This window comes from Lupinus angustifolius, chromosome LG01, assembly GCF_001865875.1.
Source record: "Lupinus angustifolius cultivar Tanjil chromosome LG01, LupAngTanjil_v1.0, whole genome shotgun sequence".
In the NCBI taxonomy this organism is placed as follows: domain Eukaryota; kingdom Viridiplantae; phylum Streptophyta; class Magnoliopsida; order Fabales; family Fabaceae; genus Lupinus; species Lupinus angustifolius.
This window is the reverse complement of record NC_032009.1, coordinates 6,876,730-6,895,883: the sequence shown is the minus strand read 5'-3', so window position 1 is coordinate 6,895,883 and position 19,154 is coordinate 6,876,730. Positions and strand designations below refer to the sequence as shown.

The 19,154-nt window shown below is 32.8% G+C and overlaps 2 protein-coding genes across 2 annotated transcripts; one reads left to right on the top strand and one right to left on the bottom strand.

Moving 5' to 3' along the window:
• On the top strand, window positions 6,250-10,510 carry LOC109348747 (nucleobase-ascorbate transporter 2-like). Its single transcript, XM_019589297.1, has 13 exons — window positions 6,250-6,527; window positions 6,630-6,727; window positions 7,251-7,427; window positions 7,785-7,885; window positions 8,011-8,086; window positions 8,207-8,266; window positions 8,370-8,554; window positions 8,682-8,778; window positions 8,989-9,134; window positions 9,215-9,306; window positions 9,391-9,468; window positions 9,552-9,712; window positions 10,165-10,510. Exons 1-13 carry the CDS (start codon window positions 6,437-6,439, stop codon window positions 10,375-10,377), a joined length of 1,575 nt encoding a protein of 524 aa, XP_019444842.1. The 5' UTR covers window positions 6,250-6,436; the 3' UTR covers window positions 10,378-10,510.
• LOC109348738 (cellulose synthase A catalytic subunit 8 [UDP-forming]-like) lies at window positions 11,468-18,568 on the bottom strand. Its single transcript, XM_019589286.1, has 13 exons — window positions 18,276-18,568; window positions 16,912-16,994; window positions 16,520-16,571; window positions 16,279-16,423; window positions 15,747-16,019; window positions 14,966-15,311; window positions 14,676-14,813; window positions 14,346-14,471; window positions 14,052-14,264; window positions 13,483-13,717; window positions 13,188-13,387; window positions 12,513-12,866; window positions 11,468-12,322 (listed from the first exon to the last, which is right to left on the bottom strand). The coding sequence occupies exons 1-13, from the start codon at window positions 18,451-18,453 to the stop codon at window positions 11,735-11,737; spliced, it is 2,931 nt and encodes a 976-aa protein (XP_019444831.1). The 5' UTR covers window positions 18,454-18,568; the 3' UTR covers window positions 11,468-11,734.

Sequence of the window (19,154 nt, the reverse complement as noted above, 5' to 3'; positions counted from 1 at the left end):
GTTCACCTTCTTGTCCACCGAAGGCTACGTCCAGTACTCTTGCAAAACAAGAGATTTTTCCACTAAAGATTATGAGTTGCAATTACAACATCTTAACATGAGATCTCTATGTACCTTACACACTCCTTAATCCTTATTCACCTTTGGAAAACACATTTCCAAGTGATTCTAATTCCCTTTCTTATCACACCCCATGAAAAAAAGTATTCTGCAATAATAATGAAGAATGTTCAACAAGGGCGAAATTGCCTTAACAAGTATGAAAATGATGTAACTTACAATCCAATAAACTCTGTGTATACTTAGTAATAATGCTCTTTATAAGTGTGTAAACTTGAAACACTTTCACTTTAAGCAACTTCAGAAAAATCAACTTTGAAATTTTAAGAACTTGTTGCAAAAAGTGCATAAAATAATTTCAGAATATGTGTAAGAGCTTTTGAAATTTGTATAAGGGTTGTATATATGTTGTGTGTTGTGATTGTGATTTTCAATGTCTTTATATAGGCTTTCCAATCAGCCAAAATGTCTCTTTAAAAGGGTAGGAATTGATTGGAATGAAAACATGTCTTTTGGGTTGAAACTCATTCACTTTGAATTTGAAAATCTGATGCAACAACTCTCAATAATCGATTACAACATTGAGTAATCGATTACAACATTGAGTAATCGATTACTCAAATGTCCTGTCCACTGATCATTTATTTTCGAATTAGAGTAATCGATTACAACAAGTTGAGTAATCAGTTACTCAACTTTAATAACGATGGTAGTTTGTTACTCAAAGACAGTAATGGATTACTCTAATAAGTTTTAAGTTGGATAACTCTTTTCTCACACATGTAACCTGATACTTAAATGAAGTAACCCGTTACACACTATTTTTTAAAATTGTTTTAAGTATTTTGAAGTGTTTCGATTTTCTTTTAAAAATAGCTTGAGCATTACTACTATTGTATAATCAAGAGTATAGGATAGAAGTACCTATTTAGAGTTAGACTAAAAGTCTTGAATATCTTGAAGCTTGAATCTTCATTGTCTTCATAAGTATTCTTCCTTTTCTTCTTTTTGGCGATGTTGGTGTCTTCATCAAAACCGTGCCAAGGTCAGGAGCAAAGATCTTCTTCACATAAAACAACGTTTCTATATAAACTGTGATTTTAAACCATGCTTCACACATTCATTCATTCATTTTTAGAATTGCTAAGTTACATATTTTCATGCTCGTTGTATGCCATATAGGCAGAGAGAATTGCATGTGAGAATAGTGAGAGATAGTATCATGCTTAGGGATTAAAATATCATCCATTGCATGTGATTAAATGTTTTCACCATTCTATCTTATCTTGTATGATTCTTTCATTTCCTTTAGAGATTTATTAGGGTAGAAATTACATGTTCTTCATGATTCTGATCTGATACATATTCTAATAATTTGTGAGATTTGTATATGATTTATAGCTTGTTCTTAATTGTAATATTTGAGCTTTTTTGTGCTTCACATTATTCTATTTTTGTTGTATTTTTGTAACAAGGAAAGTCGTCTCTTCATGTCGTACCACCAACGAGATAAAGAGAGTCTTCACCAAGACTTGGAGGTCTTGAGTTTAGAACATACTCTTGGCTGGGGCTGGATCGTTGGAAAGGTTTTCCTAGGCGATAAGTGTGGTCAAACCAAGGTAGGGGTTCTGGGAATTCAAGAAGGTAGCGACCAAGGTCTTGTAATTGAAAGTATGTATATAATATACATTGACTTCAGTATTAGTGAAGAAAATCTCCTAAGATCGGAATGGGAGGATTGGATGTAGTTTTCTAGTGGACCGCAAAACGAATTAGTATAAAAATCTATTTTAGTTGATAATTTGAATATAGTAACTCTGCCATATAAAGATCGTTTCTGTTCAAATATGTTTATTGTATCATTTCTGTATAATCAGTGAGTGACTGTGCAATCGAGTCATTCAGCAACTGTATGTTAAGTATGATTTAATCGATTAAGGCAATCCTTTAATCGATTAAGGCAATCCTTTAATCGATTAACTGTGTGATTTTCTAGAATTGGGCTTTGGTGTGAATAGCGGTATTTGGGAACCGCGACACCTATTTAACCCCTCCTTCTAGATGTATTATGTTACTGATACCTAACACTTCCTTTTAGTGCATTTTGTTGCTTTCTGCTCTTTCTGCTTCTTGGTGAGTTTCCTTTCCCAAGAATGGAAGACCATGTTTTAACATGAAGTTCTTACAAATGAATGAACCCATAAACTTACTACTTTGGGTTGATTAAGGAATTGGTGCTCCATAAATCCACAACCTTGAACATTTTTATTTCCCAATCCTATGTATCTCACTTTTATTTTATCTTTCAATTCTCCAAACTCTTTATTTTCTCTTGGAGCATGCTCTTTTCTAGGTTCACATTTTCAATCTCTTCCTCTCAAGTTTTGTGGCCATCCATTATATATCTTTGAATTATTTTAAAAGTGGAATTGTGCCTACATGTAAATCATTCACAAAATTGTGTTGATATTCTACTTTAAGTTTTAGATGTCTAACACTATATGAGAGCAAAATATCTTCTCATACGAGGAGATAAATTAGTGTTTTAAAACTTGGCTTGAACTGGCTAGTCTGACGGTTCAACCGTGAACCAGACATTTGACCAATCTTAGCCTCTTATCTAACTTATTATACATCAAAATTGGATTGAGTCGATCAATTTATCATTTAAGCCTAAAATTGATAACTCGGATGACGGGACCGATTGGACTGCTTGAGTCAATCAATTTTTATAAAAAAAAAACAACCAAAACAATGTCCTTTTGAGATGATAATTTTTTTAACTTATTTGTAATTATGTTTGTCATTTCATAACCTTTAATTATAACAAAATTTTCGTCGTTTAATTAAATTTTAAATTTATGCGCACTTTCGTTGCAATTAAAGCATAATACATATGTTGTTTGACAACGTTTTCAACTTGTTTGTGAATTTTACAATAGTAAAATATTCTTTGTTGTTTACTTAATTATGTATGATAAGTTTTTTAAATTTGAGTTATAGAGTTATTGAATAATGGTAGCTAATATTGTGAAATTTTTAGAATTTTTAATGTAAACCGAGTCAAGCGATCTAACCATTAACTCACTAGTCCAACCAGTGACTTATTGACTCAATGCTCTGACCGAGTCATTGACCGATCCGAGTTTAATTATACTGAGATAAATTTTCTCTTCCACCAAGTGTTATAAAACTTGACTCAGGTTGGTCGGTCCGACTGGTTCTACCTTGAACCAGGCACGTGACAGGTCTGAGCCTCTCATTTAATTTGTTTTGCATAAAAATGGACTGACTCGGTTTGAGTAGATCGATTTAGGCCTAAAATCATGTCTCGAATGGTTGGACCGGTTGGACCGAGTTAATCATAAAATATTTCTTTAAAAAGCAATCAAAACAATGTCATGTTTAGATTAAAAAATCAAATGTTTTTAACTTACTTATAGTTATGTTGTCATTTGTTAACTTATATAGAAAAATTTTGTTGTTTAATTAAATTTTAAACTTATTGTTCTTTTTTTCTTGCAATTAAAACATGATACATATGTTGCGTAACAATGTTTTCAACTTATTTATCACATTTATTAGAAGTGAAATCTTCTTTATTAGGTACGATAATATTTTTAAATTTGGAGTACAAAATTATTAAATAATATTAACTAATATTCTGATTTTTTTTAAAAATTTAATGCAAACCAAGTCAACGGTCCAACCATTGACTCATTGACCCAATGTCCTTATCGAGTCATTGACTGGTGTGGGTTTAATACTGCCTTCACCCTTTAAAATTGTGACATATGTCCTATTTTTTTTTAATTTTTAAAATATTTTTGTAGAAAAAAGTTAAATATAACACATTTCATAACTTTAGTAATCAAATGAGATAATTTATCTCCTGAGGAAATACCTTATTCTCATACTATATATTGGATGGATAATAAATTAGATAATAAAATATCTCCTTATACGATGAGATAAATTATCTGATCAAACCGCTAACATTATAATATTTTTTAGTTTTTAAAAAAAAATTTATAATAAAGGATTAAATATGACACATGTCATAATTTTAATAGTTGGATGAGATAATTTATTATCTGGTATGAAGAAATATTTATTCTCAATATATTATCTCATCATATATAAGGAGATAAGTTATCTCCTCCGACTACTCAAATAATGACACATGTCCTTTTATTTTTTAATTTTTAGAACTATTTTTTTAAAAATGGATTAAATATGACAAATAATATAATTTTAGTAGCTGCTCCTCATATAATGAGATTTTGTATGATTTATAGTAAAACATACAAAAATCATTAAAAATGACTTAAAGCTAAAAGGAACCTTTTAAACTATACAATCTCCCATAGTCATATGTTCCATAAAAGTTGAAACTGATTCTATCTAATAATAATATAAAAGTATCTCGAATGGTTAATATTGTTGTACATTTAATATAAAAGTATCTCTGATGGTAAATATGAAGTGTCTCCAAGCAATTTTTTCTCTTTTTTGGATGGAAATGTAAAATGTGATACGTTGATTGTCATACGAATCATGCATAACCATAAACACGTTTTCCACCTCACTTTGAAGCCGGATATTTGTGAACTCCAACTCAGCGCCACGCCTTCTCGCGCAAACAAACAATTCGTTTTATGTGGGCCAGTTTAATCCATGAAGCGGTTGTTTTTTTCCATCAAAAAATCTTTCACCAATCACTTCTGAAAATTTAGGCCGAGATATTAAAATAAACCAATCCATCTCAAGTTTAAGGTTTTAAGTTTAAGTAAATTGTTCAATTAGCTACCTTTCATTTTTATGTACTAGCAAAAATATCTTATCTCTTACCTTATGATGAGTAAGGAACTAATCCATTTTAGTTTTTGTGGCGGTCTCTTTTAACAAATATCGCTCACAGAATCACTTCACTGCTTAGTCATACTCTACTCTAGTATGACTTTAACCACTAGGTCAACACATTGCTAATAGAGCTTAATATATATTATCAATATAAATATATTATTTATATGTATTACATTGATTTAAGAAATAATAATAATATTAATTCTAAGTACTAAATTCAACTATATTAACTAAAATGTTAAACTACCAATTTTTTTGTTCAATGAATTAGTGTGCATTAAACTTTAGTAAATTACTTAGAGCCAAAAGTATATGAGGTAGAAAGTAGAAAAGATTAGGGATGATACCGGTTTTTTTTACTAATGAAAAAATAAGTGATACATTATGATACCTTAAATGTCACTCCTTTTTCATTTTCCCAAACTTTTTTCTAGATAGATAGATTACCTGTTGAAGTTTTTTATTCTTTAAAAATCATTGTCTAAAACTAAAACTCAAATTTAACGTATTTTTAATGTTGTACAATGAATTTAAAAATAGTATTCCATTTAATATTCAAATAAAGAATACAAATTTTAAAGAAAAAATAAATTAAATAGAATAACAACAACATACATTTCGTCTTTGTTTTGACTAGGTTAAAGAAACCTGAGAAAAATATGCCTAGAAAATTCTTATTGAAGATAAGAAGTTACACTGATAAAATAAAATATTTTCAACATGAATGAGATTATTTAACAAATTTTAAAATGCACCGTATATACTTAAAAGATTAGATAGCCGTGGTTAAATGTAACTTTTTAAATTTTAATTTAATAGTATAAGGTCTCATTATATCTCATAATTACTAAAATATCAAAAATTTGATTTTTGAGAATAATATTTGCTTAATAAAAATGTACCTTTTAAATACCCTATCCTCAAACTTGTATATGCGAAAAGTGATAATAAATTTAACTTTAAGAATTAATCATAGTTTATTATTTACAAAAACAAAGAAAACTATTCTCATCTGTACCTTGTAACAAACTCAACATTTATCGTTAATATCCTTAAATCAATGGCACTTCAGTTCAGAACTTGGTTCCACAAAAAGAAAAAGAGTTGTAAAGTTCAATAGTTGGGAACAGTGAAGGCAACGGTAACATAACATTTGAGTTCAGTTTTTTTGGAAGTTTCTTAGGAGGCACTATGGAAGTATTCAAAAGATAAGGGAAATATTATTAAAAAAAGTAACCCAATGAACAAACTAATTAAATTATAGAATGATAAATATAAGCAGTCTTACCCACCACAAATAGAAACTGCTAATAAAGTTGAACAAAGAAAACAAAAACACTATAAGAAGTGGGTGACAAGTGCATTTTCTGTTGGCCTCTTCTCATTGCCTCTTCTATAATCTGTTATTAGCTTTTTTTATCTTTTTCAGCTTTTAAGCACCCTCTGTTCACATTATTACATTCACTCTCAATCTAGAAGCAAGAGAAGATTTTCAAAGTGAGAAGTGATCATGGCAGCTATAAAGGTTGAAGATTTAAGCCACCCACCAATGGATCAACTTCAAGGATTAGAGTACTGTATACATTCTAGCCCATCATGGAGTATGTGTTTATTCAGCTTCTTCAATCTTTTCTCAGCTGCACTGTTATTATTTTTCACTTTGATTCTGTGAGTGATAACTCCGTGTGTTACACTGTTAACAGTGGAGACAATAGCTTTGGGATTTCAGCATTATATTTTGGCTTTAGGAACTGCAGTGATGATTCCTTCAATGCTTGTGCCTCTGATGGGTGGAAGTGATGTATGCCATTCTCATCTTCATTTTCCTTTTCTTTCCTCACTTTGTTTATTAATCTGATTCTGATTATGATTATGATTGATAGTGATTACTGATGGATTTCTTGGTCAGAGGCAAATCTGTATTAAGGAAAAGCTTTATCTTCTTAAGTTCAATTAAGTAAAAAAAAGTGTTTTTTTGGTTCTAATCCTACAGAAAAACTGCTGTTGATCCTTTTTCAGCCTCGGTTCAACCACAAGGATGCGTACATCTACCCGAATACATTACATGAAAGTCTCGTGCATTGTTTCGCACTTTCGCCCCTTTTCTAGATTAACACATAAATTACAATTTTTTGAAGGACTACAAATTTAATTAAACTTTATTAATATTGTCATTATTATTATTACTATTTTTGTCATATGCTAAAATGAGTTGGGTTGGTATGGTCCCACAGAAGATGAAATTTTGGAGGCTCTGAAAATGAAAATGCCTCAGTGGTCAATATAGCAAATTGATACTCATGTATTGACTGTTATTGGTTTAGGGTGATAAAGTGAGAGTGGTGCAGACTCTGCTCTTTGTTGAAGGAATTAATACACTTGTGCAGACACTATTTGGGACAAGGTTGCCAACAGTGATAGGAGGGTCATATGCATTCATGGTCCCCATTATGTCCATAATTCATGATCCTAATTTGGCTATGATAGAGGACCCACAATTGGTTAGTACCTTTCTATAATCTCTCCAAAATTTATCCTGAATTTAATTATAAGTTGAAGTTAATACATATGATATGAGCAATGAAGAATCTAATATGAACCAAATTATTTTTAATGGACATTACAGAAAAAAGACCTTCACAAACTGTTTTTTTATAAACCTTCACAAAAAGTGTGCCATTGAAGAATCAGTGTCAAATTTATATCTAAAACTTGTATTGGTCTAGTTGTAAAAAGTACACTTAGTTCTTGTTGACAAAATTTATCCAACATTATGATGAATTTGTCTTGAATGGTGAAAATTGTATTGAATTTGTCACCCCTGTAGCTTAAACTAATGCTCTTTCATTCATCTTCAGAGATTTCTTAGCACCATGAAAGCAGTCCAAGGCGCACTAATAGTAGCATCAAGCATACAAATCATTTTGGGATTTAGTCAAATATGGGCTATTTGTTCAAGGTAAGCTTTTTAATGTGAAATGCTTATCTACTTTCCGGGTCAAACAATGGAACTTGAATACTACATTTACATTCCATAGTCTACATTAAATAATTACTGTCCTTTTTTCCTTTGTATATATGCAGGTTTTTCAGTCCACTGGGAATGGTTCCAGTAATAGCATTAGTTGGTTTTGGACTATTTGACAGAGGGTTTGTTCTGGTATAACATTAACCCACATGTCACAAGTACTAGTTCACAGAATTTCTAAATTGTGAAAATTTTCGAAGAAATTGTTCATGGCTCATACTGTTTAGCACATTGTTCCGAATCCTTTCTCAGGTTGGAGATTGTGTTGAAATTGGAATTCCCATGCTAATCCTGTTTACAGTCATCTCTCAGGTACAAATCAAATTCACTATTGTTATGCCAAATAGGAGAATGAGAAATTCCGTGTTTAAAAATCACGGTTAACTTCTAAGTTCTAACTATATGTTGTATGCAGTACTTGAAAAATTTCCATATAAGACAACAACCAATACTAGAGAGATTTGCTCTACTCATATCAACCATAGTGATATGGGTATATGCTGATCTCTTAACAGCAGTTGGAGCATACAAACATCGAAACCAAGTAACCCAACACAGTTGCAGAACAGACCGGGCTAATCTCATTTCTTCTGCACCATGGTTGGTACCAAAAGCATCGATATAGTTGAATACTAGTAATATATATTTACTGCTAAAATAGTTATTTATCAATTATCATTGAACATGCTGAGTAATTGCACATTGACTCTTGAACATGTTGCTGCAGGATAAAAATTCCATATCCTCTTGAGTGGGGGGCTCCTACATTTAATGCTAGTCATTGTTTTGGAATGGTTGCTGCTGTTTTAGTCTCACTGGTTGAGGTATTACACATAATTAACAAGCTATGTAGCAAGGACACTTCATAATGGTTGTTGTATCAGTATTGAATACATATCATATCTGATACTTTCCGCCCATATATCTTTATATTGTCATTTTATGAGTATCATGACACATCCAAGTCTTGAATATGCATCTGATTGTTGATCGTGTAGTGATGGAACAATATGTAACATTTTCTTATTTGACAGTCAACTGGAGCATACAAAGCAGCATCACGTCTCGCAAGTGCTACACCACCTCCTGCTCATGTTCTGAGCCGTGGTATTGGTTGGCAAGGAATTGGAATCTTGCTGAATGGCATGTTCGGAACACTGACTGGTTCAACAGTTTCAGTGTAAGTCCTATTCTTCATTCATATTCATACTTTTCACTTATATATGGGGACGGAACTTGATTCTCTTAGGATCATGGCAGAGAGAATGTCGGGCTTCTAGGAAGTACTCGAATTGGCAGCAGAAGAGTTATTCAAGTTTCAGCTGGCTTCATGATATTTTTCTCAATGTTAGGTAACTAGCATTTGGTAAACTTATATACAACTCATTTTGTAGTTTTGTTTTCACTTGAAATGCATAATTTGTTTCTTTCTTCAGGAAAATTTGGAGCCTTATTTGCATCAATACCATTCCCCATTTTTGCTGCTGTGTACTGTGTTTTGTTTGGACTTGTGGGTGAGTACAACCACTATTTCACCAATTTGAGAGCACCTCTTTGTTTTGCTATTTCTTATTACAAATATTGTTTTGGTTTTCAGCTTCTGTGGGCCTATCATTTCTGCAATTCACTAACATGAACTCAATGAGGAACCTCTTTATTACCGGTGTTGCCCTCTTCTTAGGTTTGTCCGTTCCTGAATATTTCAGAGAATACACTTCCAAGGCCGGTCATGGTCCGGCTCATACCAGGGCTGGATGGGTGAGTTTGTTTGTTGTTTTATTTATTTACATGAAAAGTGGACTTTTGCCCTTTCAAGGGTAAAATCATTCATAAATTTCTATGCTTAATGTTACACAAGTATTTCAACAATAAAGAAAAAATATGAAATTCTTGAAGGTAACACTTTTTATACTGAATGTCAAAGCAATGGTTACTATTTACTATGTCAAAATGCATATTGAAGGTAAGAACTTCTATTTTTTAACACTGAGAGTTCTTGATGCCATCATTTTTGTCACTTTTGATGGATGAAATGGGAACACTCAACAATCCTTAGGAAGTGAAAGGCCAAATTATGTTGTTTTTTGTTTTGCTTTATTTTGTAGGTTGATAAGTAGATACAATATTTTCTAGAACATATATAATTTCTTTTTAAGAAAAGCATAAAACAACTGTAATGAAATTATGTAATTATTCTTTGTTTTTTGCAGTTCAATGATTTCCTTAATACAATCTTCTTTTCTTCCCCAACTGTTGCATTGATAATTGCTGTATTCTTGGACAACACTCTTGAGTACAAGCATAGTGCTAGAGATAGGGGAATGCCATGGTGGGCTAGGTTCAGAGCATTCAAAGAAGATGGCAGGAATTCAGAGTTCTACTCCCTCCCTTTCAATCTCGACCGATTCTTCCCTCCGTCCTAAGATGCAAAATTCTAAGATATAGAGATGTTAGAGGAAAAGCATCATTTTCCAGCTAAGGGTTATATTATATGAATATATGATGTTAATGTATTTTCAGGTAGCAGAGTAATGGTTCCTTCTGCTTTCTTTATCATATAGTTCATTTCACATACTAGAACAAAGTTATTTGTTCCTAAAATTTACAAAAACTGTTCATCACTTTTTAAAGAAAGAAAAAACTGTTCATCACTTCAGTGGTCTTATGTTTTTAACAATTGGTGGAAAGGAAAGAGCTGAAAATGAAGTTTTCAGAGCTTATGCAATTTTGCAGATATCATGGTGCTTGCATGGATTATAATTTTCACAATGTTTCTCATTCAGTGTTGACACTTCAATAACCTTTACTTATCCGTGTCCGACACGTATCCGATATTGATATTCTCTGATACTTCATCGATACGCACCCATAGCGTATTGAAATTATATTTTTGAAAATTAAATAATTTATATCCTGGTGCTTGCATGGATTATAATTTTCACAATGTCTTAAAACATGTCCATCCTATGGTCTCATTCTCCAACAAAATTGCTGCTAACCTCTTTTTGTTAGGCCTCAAGGTTGGAGCATGATCACCACTATAGTCGGTGCATGAATAAGATTTTAAATTCCCACTATAGTTGTGGCTATGGACACATTGCATTTATTGCAATTAAACGTCGAGGTTGTAAAACTACCAAAATCAAGATTATGCAACTAAGTTGTGTTTCTGAACCATAATTTAAAACATTGTTGAGATAATTATATATTATGAAAATATTATAATGATTATGTCAAGTGAAATTAAAATTCCCACTATAGTCAGTGCATGAATAAGATTTTAAATTCCCACTATAGTTGTGGCTATAGACACATTTCATTTATTGCAATTAAACACCTAGGTTGTAAAACTACCAAAATCAAGATTATGCAACTAAGTTGTGTTTCTAAACCATAATTTAAAACATTGTTGAGATAATTATGTATTATGAAAATATTATAATGATTATGTCAAGTGAAATTGAAAAACATTGGTCACAGGTTAGCTGGCCTATATTGTCATGATCATGGAAATAGTAACAAAATTTTTAATCACTATCTGTATTTCAATTTCTTAATGGAAAGAAAAATCACAACTTTGTACTTAGGATCTGAGGCCAATGTTTGATCCCATAAACAAGAAATTTGTCCAAACTTCACAGACTTTTCCAATCTTAGATAAAAATGGCTCCACAAAGAACTAATCCTTATGGCTTGCACAAAATGCATATCAAATCAATGGCATTGTCTCACATATCTGAAGTATTTTCAAAAACATTTGCTAAGCATCCTTGTAGTGACTTAACAATCTATAGCACTGCAGGCCCCAGAGATGGCTGAACTATCAACTTTGCTCACAAATGGATCAATCTTAACCCAAACAAGAGAGAAGACTGAGGCCAGCAGCACTGACCATAGAATAACAATGGTCGGCGTGCGGTTTTGGCGACCCATGAGACCTTTTAGGAATGGATAGAGATGAAAAATCACCCAGAAGGCGAAGAACACCTTCCCAAAGAGTGGCCCCCAAGACTCATATCCTCCATTTAGTGCATCAGAAAATCCAGCAACAACACCAACCAAGTTAATAACTATAAGAGTTGTTGGAGGAATCAAGAGTGTAGTCCACTTGATAATATAAAGTTCACCGAACTCGGCGTCATCAGCAGCCTTGGCAGTGACAGTGAAGTTGGTATCAACACCAGCCAACATCTTAAGAAATCCTTGGAAGACAGCAAACAGATGGGCTGAAACGCCTCCGATCACCCAGAACTGTTCGTTACGCCACAAATCTTCAATACTAACGCCACTCCAACGCAGCTCTAGTACACTTGTAGTGATAATGGAAAGGAAAAGTCCAAGAAAGAGAACACTTGCAATGTTGGAAAGCTGTATCAAGTTGTAAAGAACAATATGATGTAAGGCATTAGTATAAACAATAAACTATGTAACAATTTGTTGCTATGAGTCATTTTCTTTTGTTGTGTTATCACAAATCATTTATATTCCATAAGACAGTAGGTGGATAATACATGGGGATTAAACTGAATTCATAATTTATAACAGATGAGCGAATTACCGTTGGTATGATAAATTTTCCGGTGAGAAGGCAAATTGCTGGCAAAGTACAATAAGCAATGAGAGGAAGGGATGTAAATGGGTAGACAATGGTGTTGACATAAGCCATTCTCTGCAGCAATTTGAGACGGCCTCCTCCCCATCCGTACCAGAGAGGGCAATGTCTACTCAGGAAAATTTCAACTGATCCAAGTGCCCATCGAAGGACTTGGTGCAACCGATCAGACAGATTGATAGGTGCTGATCCCTTGAATGCAGGCCTCAAGGGCATGCAGTAAATCGACCTCCATCCTCGACACTGCATCTTGAACCCTGTCAAGATATCCTCAGTGACTGATCCATAAATCCAACCAATCTGAAAAGACAAGATATTTGATCAATCAATTAAAGAAACTTAGATAAAGTTAAAAAGGTGAAAGATAATGTGTCTATCTTGAATGAAATTTCAGTTGGTATAGGTACAATAACAAAAATATGATAGGAAAAGAGAAAGGGAATATAAGAATCTGAAGATGGACTTTGTACAAGAACATTGACAGAAGATGGTTAAGTTACGGTACATGAAATGTAAGTGTCTGGGTTCAAATCCTTGGAAGTGCGCTCTATCCCCCTCCCTTAAAAAGAAAAGAAAAAGAAAAAATGTTTGGCTATAAAAAAGGTAACACTTAAGCCAAACCTCTTTTCCCCAATCAGTCTTCTCTTCATATCCACAGCTAATTACATGAATGGCCTCCTTGATCAGCATAGCCGGATCAGCTGATTCAGCCACCCCTCCATTCTCCATTAAAGTAGATTCAATAAAAACAGTAGACAAGCCAAAAGTTTTCTCAAAGCTCAGTTGTGAAATCAGCATTGATCTCTCATGCTCATCATAATCTGCAAGAAGAAAAGAAACCAGAAGAATATTTTCAACATTGAAGACTCTGCTGCATGCTTCTTGAAAATTGTTTGAGAAAACTAATTAGGCTTACTGTCCATCTCCCTTAGATTAAAAATGGCAGCATCAAGTTCTGCCCTCTTTGCATCTCTATAAACCTCTGAGACATCTTTAGTGGACTTCTTTGAGGGGCAGCAACAACATGATGAAGATTTAGGTAAATTCGGCATGGAAGGTGGACTATAGCCGTAAAGTGCTTGTCGATTGAAAACACATCCAGTCCCCACATACACTGGTCCTTGAATGCCATCAAGTCCTTTCATGTTAACCTGAAATGGATAATTGGTAGCGATTATATAATGGTGAAAGTTAGAAACAACAGTAAGAATTGTGTCCATTATTTTTGCTTCAGGGTTGATAAAAAGTTCATGACTGCATGCGTGTGCTACATAAATCACAATATTAATATTGTTAAAAATGAGACATTCTAGACCGTGAGCATCTAAAGTGCAATGGAATTGGATTCTTGATCACAAAAACACATAAAAGTGAAGTTCTTTCGACTCATGACTAGGCAAATCAGTTCCACAAATACAAGTTTGATGAGGTTAATTTTCTGTTGAGTCTAGGGGAGTAAAAATCTTTGCTTCGCCATAAACTTACATCAAAGAAAACTGTATTGCGATTGGCATATCGATCACTTCGATCAATACCGTCAAATCTCTGGGGGAACTGCACATAGCACACATCTCTTCCAACTACTGGATCCATGAGAAAACACATTGCTTCCCGAACAGCCTTGCTGTTGTTAAGATAATGATCACAGTCAAGATTGAGAATGAAGGGAGCATTCGTGAGAACTGCAGACACCCTCACCTGCATAAATTAAAACTATAATCATGCATTATTAAATCGTAACGACCTTGTATGAAATATTATTCAGATATCTACCCATACCAGTGCATTCTCGGCACCAGCTTTCTTGTGGTGTTGGTAACCTGGCCTTTTCTCTCTGGAAACATAAACCAGCCTAGGAAGTTCATTTCCTTCCATGTCAAGGGCGCCACTGTGTCCGAGGAAAACCTAGAAAGGGTAAAAACAATTGCTAGAAAATCTAAGTTTTGTCAAGATAGAAGCACCCTATAAGAAGTATAGCATGCACTTGTACAAATAATTCGTTATGATAAATTTTCAACACAGAAATACTCAAATTTCTTCATATTGTGTTCTTTATACCTATCACTATCAAAATTTAGATTTTATTTCATACAGAAATAACGGATATACCTGAATCATGCCAGGGTGATCACGTGAGTTATTTCCTGGCCAAGGTGTTCCATCTTGCATAGTCCATCCTTCTTCTGGTGTTTTCAGAGCCTTTGATACCAATGCATTAACTCGTACCTTATACTCTTCATAATCTCTCTGTGACAGAATTGAATGGTAATGATGATGAGTTTGCTCTAGGATACTCAATTTAGAAAAAAACTAGGTGATAAATATCAGGCATATTTTGACTATCAAAGGTATTATTCTTCCTTTGAAGTCATAAATACAGGAATCTTCCGATTCTTTACCTTCATTGCTCTACGTTCTTTCACGAAAGAAGGCTGCACTTTGTCCTTCAGGTAATCAATTTTCTGAGAGAAGTAATACTCAGGTGCTCGTGGTTCAATCGAAAACTTTTTGCAAAATGGCACCCACTTTCTTGCAAACTCAGCTGTCTCCACAAGAGATTCAAATGTGAGCATTGCAGCACCATCATCTGACACATAGCAGGATACTTTGTCGACTGGATAGTCGACAGCGAGGATAGAAAGCACTGTGTTAGCTGTGATCAACGGTGGCTCTTTCAAAGGATCGACTGTACTGACAAAGAAATCGACAGCCGCAAGCCCTGAGGGTTCACCCTCTTTTTCAAACCTGGCATGGCATTATAAAAGTGAGCATCAACATCCAAATTAAAGACTCAGTATCAATTATCACATTGGACTTAGAAATTACTTTCCTATTTATTCAAATTTAACTTGAATAAAGCTTACACTATCTTCTAATTTTCTCATAGCATTGGAAGTGTTTACTTGTTAGGTAATTATTATCATAGCCAAACTACTTCAATGATGTCACAATACATTATTGGTCATGGCATAAAACTTGTTTACATTGACAACAGATCAAAACTAACCTGTTACTGTATTATTCCATTGATATTCTTTAGAGATTAGCTTTCATAATTCCCAATGGGGAAGAAATAGAAACTAAAACATAACTACTCTACAACAAAAATTTTGAGTTCAAATTATCCTTAAAGCACAAGACACAATAAATCCAAATATTTTACGACTTTTGTGCATTTACCTTGCAGATAAGTTCTCAAGAAAAGTGTGCCTATCTACAGGACACCATTTAGGAAACTGATCTAACACCCATGAAAATGCAAACCAGATCTCACAGATGATAGATGTCAACCATAGAGCAAAAGCGCTATCGACCGGATTTGTAACTCGATAATGGAAGAAAAGACCCAAGATTATCAGTCGCACGATTATCACAGTTCGGTATGGTGCAAGTTTGGTTTTTGATATTGGTACAACCATTGAAAGTGGTGGCTCAGCAGCAACCTCTGTGGGCCTGCAAAACATACCATGTAAATTATAGTATATATATGATTCAATATTTATCACATATTTAAAATACATTAGCATGTCCAACAAAACAAAGATAGCAAATGAATGAAATATATTCAAATCAAATTAATATCCTTGCTGCTACAGCCTAATGGTTTATAACAATTTCATGAACAATCAACAACTTATACTTTTCCTGATTAGAAAATAGAGATTTGAACATTTCAGCACCTGCTATGTACAAATTATTTATTCTAACTCACATTCTTTCTTCCATATGCTGTTCTGGTGGAATTGGTGCCTCAACATCAGCCTTAAGTGCTTTTTTCTTCTTGCTCTTTTTATCCTTTCCCTTCCAACTTTCCACTCTATTTTTCCATATCGGATTTCCAGATTCATCATGTAATTCTACAAGAAAAAACCATATTGTGATGATCAATGATTAGTTAATTTAGTTCCAAGAAAATTGTACTAGAAATTTTAGATTCCGTCTTTCTCATTTACCACTATCCACAGTGGAAACTGTACTGATATGTCTAGCATGGAGTCCAACATCCTACAAAATTCAAGGTATGCTTGTAAGTACAAATGCAAACAACTTACCAATATTCCAAAAGAGTGTACAATGACAACTTAAATATTATAGATAATCAGTACATCATCTACTATTCATTTGTATTACTTTATTTAAAAGTTTAAAAGTCAACAATGATTAAAATGAAGTGACAGGATAAAAATATCTCATATTGCTTTGTGTATACATCTTTTTCTCTATTCCACCGAAACAATACGAATAATAACTGCATATTTCTTTTCTTTTTGTATCAAAATTTCTGTTGTACCCAAAATGGAATAATGATAAATTGTGCATCTAATAATTCATAGTAACTCATTACCTGAGAATTACCAAGCTGGGAAGCCAGTGTGGATTGATTTTCATGAACCTTTATATCATTATCATCACCACCCTTTGTTCTCTCTATGAAATATATGAAAAGGAAACATACCTTAGGGTCTTTCATAAAAGTATAAAAAAATATAAAAAAGTGTGTAGGTAGGAAAGAGAAGTAAAAAGCTCTTGCCAAACATGGATGCAGAAATTAAGTGTCAAATAGTATTTTTCATACAATTGCATAGATCTAACCCTTGACTTCATGTTTAAGGAACCTTACTAACTATCAACCAATGGTGTGAGGACGAGATTGGGTGGTCCGACCAGTCCGATAGCTAACTTGAAAACGGTTATGTTTTGCCATTTTAATTAAATGAATGGTTGGACTGCTTTGAATCAGAGAAATTCCGGTCTGATCGTGTTAAACTCAATTAAACTAGAATAACTTGATAATTAAACACACTTAATATTTAAATAAAATAAAATACTATTCTAATGTTTTGTTTTATTTAAAGGCCAAAAAAATGTTGCTTCATTATAATTACACATAATTATTAATTATATAATTTTACATTTATATATAATTTTATATTTATAGATGATTATTAATTATATATGAAATTATTTAGTCCAACCAGATATTTTAACTATTTAAATCAGTTAAATTTTGGTTAGAGTTTCACAATATTCCTATCAACTATATTAGACCTTGTTGGTTAGTAGTCTATTTTTTTTTTTGAAGGATTCTTTGAAGGTAGAAGTTTAGTTGGCCTCTAAAGATTATCAGTTTCAAATAACCATAGCATAAAGTCCTTTCAAGGTGAATGCAAGAACTTGAGATCAAATCCTGTCTTCACTCTTCCCCAACCCAATATGCATGTGATTCTAAGTTAAAATGTGTTAAAATATGCATCTATAAAGAACAAGTATTTATGGCAAAGAATATTATTACCTTCAGTCTTCTTTATATAGGATCAGTTTAGATAGTTTTACTTGAATTAAGTAAGATGATAAATAATATTAGTATAATTAAATTTGTCAACAATTAGATGTAGTTTAACTATGGAAAGAGTATTATAAAAGACTAAAAAGCTCAAAAGTTTGGGCAACAATAATCGGATTCTGAAAATAACAAATTGCAAAAAGAAAATTCAAGGGTACATATTTTTACTTCAATAATTTAAAAAAATATAATATCCTATTTTCCCTCACATTGCAATATTAAATAAAGGATCTAGTATTGGAGGAGCCAAATTCATAATAACCATAACATAAAGATTGGAATGAAGAGTATAAAGCTACAAATCCATATGTAGATAAATGATAAATTTGTTACTTGGAAATATAATATACACATTAAAGGGTCACCTTCAAAGGGAGTGCCACAACTCAAGCATCCTCTACTTCCCTCATTGATTTCATGCTCAAGACAAGCCTTGCAAATTGGGAAGTTGCACTGATAACAACCCACAAACACTTCTCCATTATCATCAACCCCAACTTGTTCCCCACAAGTATTGCATAGGGGAACACTAGATTGCATCATTTTTTGGTGTTGCACCACTTTGTGTTCAAAGTGCCAAAATATATCTATCTTTCTAATCCTTTGCTTCTCAAAATGTGTGGTCTTATGGTTTTATATGAAAAGTGCATAAACCCATTGAATCTTCTCATTAAAGGGTATGCATGATGGTGGTGGGTTCTTTTTAGAGGTTGGAGGGTTGGTGTCATTGGTTTAGTGGCACCAGAAGATACATAGAGAGGTAAGAAGCAATGTCTATTGTTTTGGTGAAGTGCAACAATATTTCAATTTATTGCGGGAAGTATAAGGAAGGCTTCATTTGACAGTTGTAAGAGGTACATCTTTAACCCCTTTATGCTTGAATTAGTTGAATAGGCACAAGTGGTGCCCACCATATACACCAAAGAGAAAAAAATTAACACAACCATTCATATTTAATTAATATTGATTTTTTTAAAAATAATATATGAATATTAGATAATATACTAACTGTGAATAAATCTTTATATTGACAATACATAAATATTACACTTATATATTAAATTTAATATCAAACATGTAAAGATGCTAAATCTTCAAATAATATATTTTTGTTAAGGGGACACATCACGTAGAAACCCTTGTAGATTGCAATTTTGTAGATATATATTGATTTAAAAAAGGAAATTAGCTTATATTGTGATCTTTAGACAATAGTCCTAGGTGATTTCAAATTTGGCATGTAA